Here is a 12,109-nt window from a genome sequence, read left to right as displayed (position 1 = left end):
ATTTAAACTTTGGAGAATCGTCCTGGTTTATCGACCCCACCACTCGCCATCGTACAGAACTATACTGAACAGGAATATAACCGCAATAACCAACAATTTCAATGATTTTACTGCGTTACACTTCATATAAGGAAATAAGTCCATTTTAATTAATTAATTAGGCCCTAATCTTTGGATTTCACATGACTGGGCAGGGGCGCAGCCATGGGTAAGCCTGAGCATCTGTATGTTGTCCTATTTGGTTGATTAGGCCAAGCATTCCTTAATAAACAATTCTTCATCACTAATGCATAATGCATCAAATATTTTATCTTGTCGTAACTATCTCTTTAGAAACACGTTTTGTTCACTAAAAGATTTGCAGAAGAGAAGTGTCAAAACCTTTATTCAAATGAGATGTTTCTCCCCCTTAATTGACTGCTACGGCCAATCAATCAAATACACCTAGACAGTAGAATTCTCTCAAGCTTTCTTTACATCGCACTACCTCTTTACACTATTCCTCTGTAAGGCATATACTGTGGTCCAACATACCCCCACCTTTCTCACACACTCACTCCTACACAAACACCTACACACACACTCTGGTTGGGTTGTGATTTTATTGCGGGGAGGGTGGTTGGTTATGAAGTGGGAGGGATGGGTGAGGTAGGTAAACATCCCATGGCTCCTCTCAACGCCGTGGGCTCGAGCTGTATCGCTAATAAAGAGCTCAATTTAGCCAGTGACGTGCCGCGAGCTCAGCCGAGCCACCTGAGTGGCTGAGCCCGGCTCTGACATCATACAGCCCAGTCGTTGATTTGGCTCTGTCTCCGAGGCTTCGGAGTGAGAGTCTCAACCCAACCATGGGCTCTGGCACTTAGGCAGCCCGGCACAGACAGAGCGAGAGAGCGCTGCAAAGAGAGGAAGAAAGGAAGAAAGAAGGGGGCTGTCTCGGGGACAATTCTCTGAGCAGCAACTTTCACAGCCAATGCAGCCTCTGGTACTATGGAAACTAAACCTCTGACCAATGGAAATAATGGTGGCTACAATGTGGCAGGTGAGTGATATGTGCTGTGCACGCTCCACTCGAGAGGTGCAAGTACCTACCAGAACAAGGTCCAATATATGAGCACCCTGTGTAAGTGGGTCTTTGTACATAGTGAAATAAACCTGAGACTGTTTGAGCATGGCTGTAGTATTCAGCAATTTGCAGTGAGAGAGCAGAGTTTGACGGGAAAATGCTGCGGCTTTTCTAGAAGTTCACAAGCTTTGCGTTCGAAAAAGGAGGAATATGATTAGCTGTCTGGAGCTTTGTGAGTTTTTTTGCACCACGGTTGTCTTTGGCCATAGTCCCATTAACTTCCCCTTTGAAAATATTGTTATTTGCGCTGCTGCGACGTTGTTTCTTTTCCAAAGAGCTTTTCCCCTTAGGATGGAGAGGGGGAAGGAAGCGGTGCGCTTGAACCCCTGCTGAGATCTTTTGATGTGTGCTGAATAGCACCACGACACTCGGACCCAAGCTGCTCAGTCCCTCTCTAAAACCTTACTCGCTGTGCCATGCTTGGACCAGGAGGGAAATGCATGCAACAGTAAGACAGTCTCCATCTCTCTCCTTCAATGGCGTTGTCAATTTGTGACACTGTGGCTTTCTTCACACCGGAAAAGTTGTTGAGTCTAATGGGGCGCGGAATATGCAGATCTTTTGCAACTCTGAATATTATTACATTGTCTGGTAGGAGTGCGCTTGCTATTGTTCTTCTGTAATTTTTGCAATTCTACTAGTAAGTGCTCAATCAGCTCATAAGCAATTTAGAAGTGTAGAGGTTTGCTGTTTTTGTCTTGTGCCTCTGTCAGCATTTTTATGCTCATTTCTGTGTCTCCAGGTGTGTTTGTTTCCTCAATCGTCCTCTGGCTGGCTGATGAATTGGTTATTATCCCTGTCATAGATTATTCTATAGCGTTACGAGCTTGGATTTATTTGCTAATAGTTCACTGGTAATTGCGTCTATTCCATTTCCCCATATGATACCTTAGGGGACTGTTAGCAAATTATTTTTATGCTAAGTGTGTGCGAACTGTGTTGTAATTGGTAGAGTGGGGCCACTTGTATTTAGTTTCCCTGAATACTATGCATCTAATTTCTGTTAAATGGGGCAATCAGAGTTCTGGTAAAGTGGGACAAGGTTATGATGGAAATGGAGTCCGTCAGACCACTACTGTCAGCGCACACCTAATGGCTACTCTTTCTGCCATTCTCATCAATTCCCCTCCAGTCTTCAACTCATATCCTTTTATCTCTACTAATCGGACATCTAATGAAGGGGACAAGTGAAGGATTCTAATTTGATGCCTAGCCCAAATGTCACTTGCCATCAGTGAGCTTTGGCTCCCATCACAGTCCCAGACGGCCGGAGCGAGGTGACAAGGGTCGTTTTCAGAGTCTGGCTAATGATTCAGTTCAGTCTCCTCCAGCCTCACTCTAAGAGGGGGTTGAAATTAATAACATAACGGGACCCAATGCTACTGCAAGCCACAATGCCCCAGAGATGCACTCCAGAGATGGCGTTTAACATTGCCCAGGAACCTGGCGTAATTGCATTATGATTGGGGCAAAAGGCAGGGGAATATCTGGCCCATGAAGGCAATTAAGTGGTGTAATTGCTATATGGATGTAGCCGGGGAGGGAGCGTAGTCCGGCGCACTGCGCTCTAACCTCCGCAGGAAGGCCTCATTAGTGAAAAGAAGCGCTTCTTTGTGTGCTGAGTGTCGGCTGCTGCCGTCCAGCAAAGGAAAGAACTGCACCAAGATTTTGATCCTTATCCATCCTTCCTTCCCTTATATGTTTCATTCATTCTTTCTCCTCTTTCTCCCCCGTTGGTAATTGAAAGGAAGCTAGAGGTAGCCTCACCTCTGACGGCAGCCCTGAAGTCACCTGGCCCATCTATTAGGAAACTCACACAGCAGGTGAGAGATTCACCATGTCTCCTCTCTCTGCTGGATGAAATGATGGATAGTGGATATTGTGATTTGCTATTGAAGTCATTAGTGTAGCTCAATGTACTGTGAATTAGAGCTGGGACGATCAATCAAAATGTATCAATATCGACCATTTATCGAGGACATTTTTACTGATATTAATAAGAACGATAAGTAGCCTTTACTAGAGGAATGTGAAGTTTGAAACAAAATAAGGCTGCTAAAATGGGCTATTGCTAACAGGACAATGATAGACACATTTAAAGTAGTAGTTTTAAGGGTAATATAATAAAAAGTAATTGGTGCACATTAATGTTCAATGTATCGTTATCGTGGTAATTTCATTGCATTTATGGTGATATGGATTTTTGTCCATATTGCCCCGCACTACTGGGAATTCTCCGATCTCATTTTTGATATCCCTGGCTCGGACATAGATATAGACTTCTTTATTCCTGCATTCAATAAAAAAAAAATGTTTTGTGCGCAAGACTCTGCTTTTGATCACGGCTTTGTGTTTAAGCAGATGGAAATGAACAGCACCACTGGGGTCTGAGAGTTGAACCTTCCGACCTCAGGGGTATTTAAAAAAAAAAAAATCTCCCCTAACTCAGAGAGCGTCATTAAAGAAAGCACCCTGGGGCTAGAGGTGGACTGTCTTTTGAGCCTTCTGAGTGTTGAATGCACCGGAATCTTAGTCTGTCAATGGAACGGTGTACTTCTTGGCGCAGTTCCAAACTGAAGCCAGGGAATTACATATTTCAGATGGTGCTGTATGTAAGGGAAGGGGGCATGGTGGGAGCAAAAAGGGGCAGTTACGGAGCTGGCATCACTGGTATTTTTCTTTTAATTATGTGTTTTAAATGCGTGTGTGTAGTTAAGGCACAGTTGTGTCAGCTTCAGAGCACCCCCCTCTTCTTGCAATTTATATTCCGTTCTGACGTCAGCCAACTGTCAATCATCCGTAAATATAATTGGCTATGAAAAAATAGTTCACCCAGTGCTGATGGGGATTATTAATAAGGACACCATCCCCCTGTGTGTGGGTGGTAAAAAAATAAAAAAAAACTCTCTCCAGGTCTATGTGCTTAAAAGATAACAAAGGTTGAAAGGAAGGAATTTAATTAAAGTTTTCATCTCCCTCAGTTCTTATTTCAATATCACAAAGTATTCTAATCTTGCAGAATTATATAAATTTACTATTTTATTCTTGACCCCAAAAAATGTTCCTTGTTGCATTGTCATAAATGCTTTCCCCACAGATAAAGGGTAAAATTATTTTTGGTGAGTCACATGCTTTCATAAGAAGGAAATATTGTTTACCTAGTTTATATTCTGGAAAATAAAATTGTATGTTCATGGTTAGTTAACACATGATTGGACTGTCACAGACAGATCAGTCCATTTGTCTCTGGTTTATTACGGTGTCAACTTGCAGATCGACCATAGCGGACTGCTCCCGCTTTCCTCTCCTCCTGCCCATGTTCGTGCCATGCTTCCTCACTATTTAAGTCTATAGGACACCTCCCTGCATGGGTCCCAAATGGCACCCTATTCCCTATATTAGTGCACTACTTTGGACAGGCCCTGGTCAGAAGTAGTGCACTATGCAGGAGTAAGGTGCCATTTGGGATGCTACCCTGCCTCTTGTTTTGTACACAGCAGGGATGAGGAAGCAGCAAACAGCTTATTTATCCAGCCTGACAAAATCAATACCCTTTCCACTCTTAGCTGTCACTCGTTGACACCAACACAGATCTCATTTGTATCTCCAACATCCATTCGCCGACTGGATGACCGATCGGAAAGAGAGAGGCACGCACACACACAAACACACGTTACAATCACTCACAAACTCGCCACTTCCAACCTTATTTGTACTCTTAGTTTTCCCTCTGCTCACTGGTCGGCCACAGTTGGTTGAGCAGCTCAATGTAAATCCTTAACCATCTAAGCATTCCTCGAGTCAACTGTGAGGAGAAGAGATGGCCGGTGCTGTCTCTGTCTGGCTCCGGCTAGCCGCTCGGATAGAACACCCTGACCAATTAGTGTGAAAAGTGGACTCAGACTCCCCCATTGAAGAGGAAAGAAGGAAAAGTAACAAAATGAATTGGACTTTTGAATCTCCAAGAGGGGGGAAGAATGCCCTTTGCCGCTTTAATATTGTCCATCTGTCATTCACAAAAGCATTAGCATCTGCCGTAGAAATGATGCACTCATAAATTCATAAGAAAACACAAACCACAAGCATATGGACAGACACCGAAAAGTCTACGGAACGTCCAGTCAGTGCTCCGGCTGAGACCAGAAGTCCCAGAAGAGTCATGTGACTACAAGGCTCAACATCCAGGGTCAAGAAAGACCTGCTTCTTAGATTTTCCACTGCACGCACCACAAACTTGTTTAATGGAGGTTGATCCTCATGGGGCCTCAGTCAGGCAGCACTGGTCCTCCCACTAGAAGAGACGGCACTGTACTCTCCTCTCTACCACCAGCCCTCCACTTCTCTCAGCCTGGGGGAGCCTCCATCTGTGGCCACTCCAAAGCGGGGGCGTGGGAGGGAAAAGGTTGGCCAGGCATGGGCGTCCTTGCTCTCCTGACGCTGGATGTGCTGCGGAAAAAACGGGAGGGGGTGGGGTGGTGAACTACTGAGCTCTCATGAATTCCAGAACTGCTCTTGTCTGGTCGCATTAAAAGCATAATTGTCCTTGAGTGTGAGTCCGCCTAGAGAAGAGGTGGGAAAATATGCAGAGTGTCTCGTTCAGCCCCTCGCCGACGTCTGGTCCCTGTGACCCCCCCCCCCCCCACAGTGCAGCTTGCGTAGTTGAGATGTGGAGGGCTTATGGCAGGCTGTCACTCCCAAAAAGCACAGGGCAGGCAGCCCAGACAGCAGGAGGCCTGGGGAAAGAGACTGAGCAGAGGGACTTGTGACAGACACCACACGCCCTGTTGACAGACAGGAGGCTGCCGCACACCGACAGACGGGTGTGTGTGTGTGTTGACAAGCATTTGTGTGACCGTAAGTGTGTGTGTGAGACACTAAAAGCCAACCAGACACGCGCACACACCTGTCCTCTCTACTGACAGCCCCCTACCAGCCCTGGGCTACAGATCTCATGAATCCCAATCAGGCGAGGCCATCGGAGGATTAAATAATGCAGCAGCCCCTGCTTCAGCTCTGCGCCACCTCCATTAGCCTGATAAATGTGCTACGTAGTCAGTCAGGTACACAGCAAGTGTTTGCTTAGCTGTACCCTGCCATTCTCAAGTCAACACGTCCCAATGATCTCAGGCCTCTATTTGGACTGGTATTTCCACTGCTGAATTCTGCTAAAAATGTGAATTGAGAAGCACCAACACAGTCATCCTGGCCAGTGTGGAGCAGATCAGATAACTGTTCAGTAAACTGTACTGAAGAGAGAGAATAGATTTAGGATGAACTAGCTACCATGACGCCATGCTTCTTGGTGCCCATGGCAACCTCTACGAGGTGACACAGTGCCCGGTTACCTGGGGCTCCGTAGGGCTAAGATGTGAGTTGGAGCCATTGTTAACTGGATTATGGAGCGAGCTGTAAATCCACTTGACCTCCTGGCCAACTCCTCTGACTGGGACTTCCTCCACACAGCTTCTTAACCCAGAAGAGAGCAGAGTTTAGCGGGGTTAGAGCGTGGCGGAGCTCTGAGGAAGCTGAGAGATGGAAACGTTAGCTCTCTGTGACAGCCTCCTGCACTGCAGTTTGGCCTCCAACCACAGGAGAGTAAAGAATCAGAGAAGCAACAAATCCACGTCTTCTCAGCTAGACAGTAGCCGTTCGGTCAGCCAAATAGAGTTGATTCAAAATTATTGTTTTAGTATCACTCCTACTCTGTGAGTGTGTATGCAACTGATAACTTCAACACCCTGTTCTACAAATATGTTAAAGATGAGTTTACATTTAAATACATAAATCATCAGTGAACACACATACTAACAAACCATTCTCTCTCTTCCTCCCTCCACCACCTCTCTCCCCAGGTCACTGAGGGGCATGAGAGCCTTGTCGGAGGCCAGTGCTGTTGCTTGCCGGACCCAGTGCTGGTGACGGGGACATGGGCCTCTTCCTCAGGGCTTCCAGCACGACCCAGCTCCACACAAGCCAGAGCCTCAGCCACCAACTGGTCCAGCACCACCCAGACACCAACGGCAGCAGCACGCAGAGGGACCCCGCCTCAGTGGGTCTCGCCCTTCTCTTCGGCGCTACCACTGACCTGCAGGCCAAGCACCGCAGCCGGTAAATGCACACACACACACACACACACACACACACACACACACACACACACACACACACACACACACACACACACACACACACACACACACACACACACACACACACACACACACACACACACACAGTCAGACATCACTCGCATCACAGACATTACAGCCTCTGCAGTAATAGTCACAGCCCATGTCTCAGGACAAAGCATTAAAAAGGCAGTCCATTTCAGACAAGAGATGGCAGACTGGATAGGCAGGGTAGAGCGGGCAGTGACAGCCAGAGAGACTGGGTGGGAGAGAATAGGATGCCAGTGTGGTGACAGGTTGCCAGATAGGAGATAACGCAGGGAGATTGCTTCTCCCGTTTTCACGATAAGGAAGATCGGGATCCCTGGAGGCCTCAGTGCTGCTTGCTACAGCGTCTACAGGCCTGCATATGGGAGTGTCACCACCACCGTGTCTTTTCTCCCTGCGAGGCAGGCAGCCTGGCAGGCAGAGCAGTCACAGCTCGTTGCACCATCTGGCCATGCTGACGTCCGCCCTGGCACCAGACACGCACTGTCAGGCAGGACCACTGTGTGAGTAGAGGAGCGTCACACACACAGGAGTAGAGCACATCTCACCCTCTAAAGTGTTAATGGAAGCGCTTCAGAAGCCACTGATTCTCATTAGCACCTTTGAGCTGGCTGGGCTCTCCTGAGGGCCAGGTGCTGCTCACACTCTCAGGGACACGGTTTTCATCAATTTAGATCGAGGGAGGGGTGTAGGGAAAGGAAAGGGGGAGAGGTTAAGAGTTTAAAATTATGCACTATTACACAGGTGGCTATAATATTGGGTGATTTGTCATTGAGGAAACTTCATTGATCTGTTAGTACAAATAGCTGCTGCTGAAACAGTAGCCTCGGGGAGGACAGGCAGTGGCTGAGGCTGACCGAAACAACCGTGTCGTGTGTTGTCCATCTCTTTCTGCTCTCTAGGTCTCGAGCTCTTGGTAGACGAAGCTCCAAGTAGCCTTCTCTAATGAGGATGTCTGATACTGTCACTGTAAAGGAGACTAGCGCCACTATGAGAGGTGTGGAGACGGAGGAGAGCCACCATGTCAGTGCCACACCGACACCAGCGGGGGGAGAAGAACCAAGCCCGACCAAGACAAACGGCAGGGAGCAGGCAGAGACCCCGCCACAGGCCAAAGCTCAAAACCAGCTCCAACCCGAGATTCAACCAGAGAGCTGCTGCCAAGACAAGAACGAAACTCAGGTAAATCTCATCACAGAGCAGGGTTGTATCTTACCACCTGGGCCCCACACCGTCCCGTACCAGTCAGCCTTTTTTTAACCAATGCCTGCAACCCCCCCTCCCCACAAAATCAACCATCCCTACCCACACAATTTCCGTATCAAAGTATGGCATGTCCGTTGACGGGGTTGGGTTATGTACCAGAGGACTACACTAAAGGTATATGCAGCGAGAAATGGTAGGGGACTAGTGAGACAGACGTGTGAGGGTTGGGGGTATCGGTGGGCTTTGTAATGGTTAGCAGAGCGGGGAGAAATAATTGCTTTCTGATACAGCACAGGCTCAGGGGCCCTGGGGAGTCCCTGGCAAAGCACAACCAATCAATTGTCAGATAATTGAGTTGTGAGAACCCGCAGAAGCGGTGTACCGCAAAACCACTACTCAGTTATCATACGCTTGAAGGTTAACCTTGTGGAGGTTTTATATGGCAGGCGGCCTATATCGTTTTTTCTCTCCCATCCTCTGACAGGTAGTGCGTGAAAGATTTGAACAGCTAGGCTAGTTTCCTTTCATGCTGTAACATTTCCCTCATGCTATCCCCCTTTCTGAAAAGCCTTGACCCTTTTCATATCTCAGCACCACCAGTCTTCTCTCAACCTGGCTCCATGTGTATAGGTGGTTATATATGGTATTACAGCAGTCAGAGGAGAGCTGCGTTTGAAATGGCACCCTATTTACTATATAGTGCACTATTTTCGATTAGGGCCTATAGGGCTCTGGTCAAAAGTAGCGCACTTTATATGGAAAAGATTGCCACTTCAGTTGTATCTTAGCCTGGCTGCCCCCCCTTGTAAAGGTGGTTGTATAGTACTAAAGGCAGTTGAGATAAGAGGGGGGGGGGGGGGCATATACCTGTAAGGGAATGGGAAGGCCAGGAGCCATGCAGTCAGTCTGCTGAGGAGATCCATGCAAGAGCGGAAAAGCAGATAATCTCGATCTCAAATCCCAGTTTATCCACAAACTTCTCCTGTATCACCCCTAGGGGGATGAGGAGGCGGAACAAATGCCTTTACTGCCATCTGTCTCCTCCACTTTGCAGATCGAGGCGCCTCACTGCACACAAGGTGCTGTTTTAGACGTGTGTGCAGGAGAGAACAGTTATTTTACAATTCCCCGCGGCCGTTCTTCCAAGTCTAGAATTCAGAGTAGCATGGAGGGCAAGGAACTCTTTCTTTCCAAATCCTCTACTACAGTGACTTATTTAGACTTGGGTATAATTTAGCCTGATGCATTAGGGCATTAGGGCAAACAAACATTAGGGCAAACAAATTCAAATGTTATTGTGCATCAACCATTAATAAATAAGGTTTAGAATCTGTTGGATATTTAGGCAAAAGAAAAGGTTAATAATATATTTCTTCATTACAAAAACATTTAATGGTTCTGTTTTTGTAGAGATGGACTAAATGGTTTCAAGAGCAGATTCCCATCTTTACTATGTAATTGACCTCAGTCATTTTGTTATTAATTAAGGGGACTCATCCCAGGGCTTACAGACAATGAGACCCTTGTCTCATGTGATCCATTTTGTCTCATTGCCTACTGTACAGCGGCAAACACCGGGACAGATGGGAAAAAGGCCCAAGGTACAGTGGCAAGAGGCATGTCTGTAACAGTGTTTGCTTGATGAACCCCACCATCTAATAGCTGACAATGAGTTGTTTTTCCCTTTTAATTTACACTGCCTGCACCCCCCCATTTTGTGTAGTATATATTTTTAAGCTTGTGATTTTCAGTTATTCGAGTGTAAATTCTAATGCATCACAATCATGACGAGTGATCTAACCAGTGACCAGTTAATGGTCAATCTAACCTAGGTGACCGTGTGCTTGGTGTCTTGAGCTTGGGTTGCCATGCCAGTGTGTGCTGTGCTTGCATGGGAATTCTGGATTCTTTTTAAATTTTCCTTCTGATATTTTCCTTCTGATTTTCCTTCTGATATATACATTTCCCTCCATCCATGCGCTTGGTTTGTGGTGTTTTTTCAAACTCTGCCTGCACCGTATTTGTCCCATCCTGACTCTCTTCTTAACCCTCACCACTCTCCAATCCCCAGTCTAACTCAAAGTTAAAGTTAGTTCGGAGCCTGGCTGTTTGCGAAGAGTCCTCTCCTCCTCCCCCTATTACCACTGATCTGCCTCGAGAACACAAGGTAAACCGCAAATCCCCCACGCCCCTCCTATGACAATTCACTGCCCCTCCCCAAACCATCAGCTGGTGTCAAACCATCATTTCATTGCATATTTATACCCCACAAGTGCATCTCTTTTAATAATGAAACGTCAAGAAAGGTTTACAAGAAATTCCTGTAGTTTCCACACCTCACCAACTGTTCCCCTCTTTGGTTATCTTCAGCTTCCAGAACAACATTTTCCCCGCAACAAAAGCTTCAGAAAGGAATTTGTTTGAATAACACGACGTTTCCAGTTGCTTGAAATGATTTGTGACTATTGAAGCACCTACCTTGTTTCAGGTCACTCACCACATGATTCATATTTAGCTTTACATGCTGACCAGACCGGACACGTGGCGCAAGCGTCGCAAAATAAATGTAGAAATCAATGTTATTCAATTATTGCACCCACACTGCTTGCGCGCGCCAACGAGTGTCTGCGTTGCCAAGGGGTAAAATAGAACTCCGTTCTATTTCTGACGCAGATCGTGCTGCAAGTCCTGCCTCTTCCATTTCCTCATTGGTTTATAGAAGCAGGTACCCACGTGCCATCTCGTTGGTTAAACCCACGTGGGTGATTGAAAGACTACACGTTTTGCCGGTTTTCGTGGTAATACTATGAAAGTGTAGATGCCAATCACCATTTAAGTTCAAAGATGAAAAAGCCTGGAAGGAGGAGAGATGACTAGAAACGATTCGGTTGGCCGTTTTATGTGTGGATGCTTGATGCTTTTTGACCTGTTCCCAAATTAATGTCATTGGTTCAGAGTTTGTTTTGATATTTTAACCTGCGTGTCGTGATCACGTTTGGTGTAGGGGGACAAAATACATTTATGCACGATGGCGCACGTGCGCAGCCGGTTTGGGTTCCGTGTTAGCTGTGGTCTAGATTCTCACATTTGTTTGTTCAACATGAAATCTGATTTTTTGTTTTTTAAGATCCAAAAGGTCATACTAGAATTAGCCTATTAAAATAATTTGTTTTAATCTGACAGCAGGGGTTCAAATCTGTTGAATTATTTGAATGCAAGCTTCTGTAGAACACGTTTGTTTTATTAGGTGTTAGGCCAACTTTCTTTCATTCCACCCATTCCATAGTAGAAATAGTGTCTCGTTTAACTGGTTTACTGTATAAAAACCCTAAATCAGGAGCAGTATGGAAACTCCCTGACTGTGTGAGTGAATTAAACAAATGCTTGTCAAATTATCTCCCACCTCATGAAAGAATACGCTTGGCAGGGTGTCACGAAGACTCATTCAGTCAGATGTATGCCCTTGAACTGGTGTGTAATTGAGATTTCCTTTCCCAGGAGTTTTTCCCCCCACTCTATTCACTATCCTTCGCTCTCTCGCTTTTACTCAGTCTGTGCAGCATCAAAGCATTGTTAGCAAGCTGCAACTCCCCTAAGCTAGTAC

General features: G+C 46.2%; 1 protein-coding gene across 1 annotated transcript in view; it reads left to right on the top strand.

Annotated features, from left to right (window-relative positions):
* The first annotated feature begins 817 nt into the window (after positions 1 to 817).
* LOC124043946 (R3H domain-containing protein 1-like) overlaps positions 818 to 12,109 on the top strand; it is a 32,491-nt gene continuing 21,199 nt past the window's right edge. The window contains 5 exon segments of the mRNA XM_046363116.1: positions 818 to 1,039; positions 6,976 to 7,231; positions 8,275 to 8,481; positions 10,071 to 10,106; positions 10,577 to 10,672. Of these exon segments, the coding sequence (XP_046219072.1) occupies positions 8,290 to 8,481; positions 10,071 to 10,106; positions 10,577 to 10,672 (324 nt within the window). The 5' untranslated portion in view covers positions 818 to 1,039; positions 6,976 to 7,231; positions 8,275 to 8,289.

This window comes from Oncorhynchus gorbuscha, linkage group LG09 (assembly GCF_021184085.1).
Source record: "Oncorhynchus gorbuscha isolate QuinsamMale2020 ecotype Even-year linkage group LG09, OgorEven_v1.0, whole genome shotgun sequence".
NCBI lineage: Eukaryota > Metazoa > Chordata > Actinopteri > Salmoniformes > Salmonidae > Oncorhynchus > Oncorhynchus gorbuscha.
Note: the sequence above shows the minus strand (reverse complement) of the source record. Positions and strands in the feature narration are given on the sequence as shown.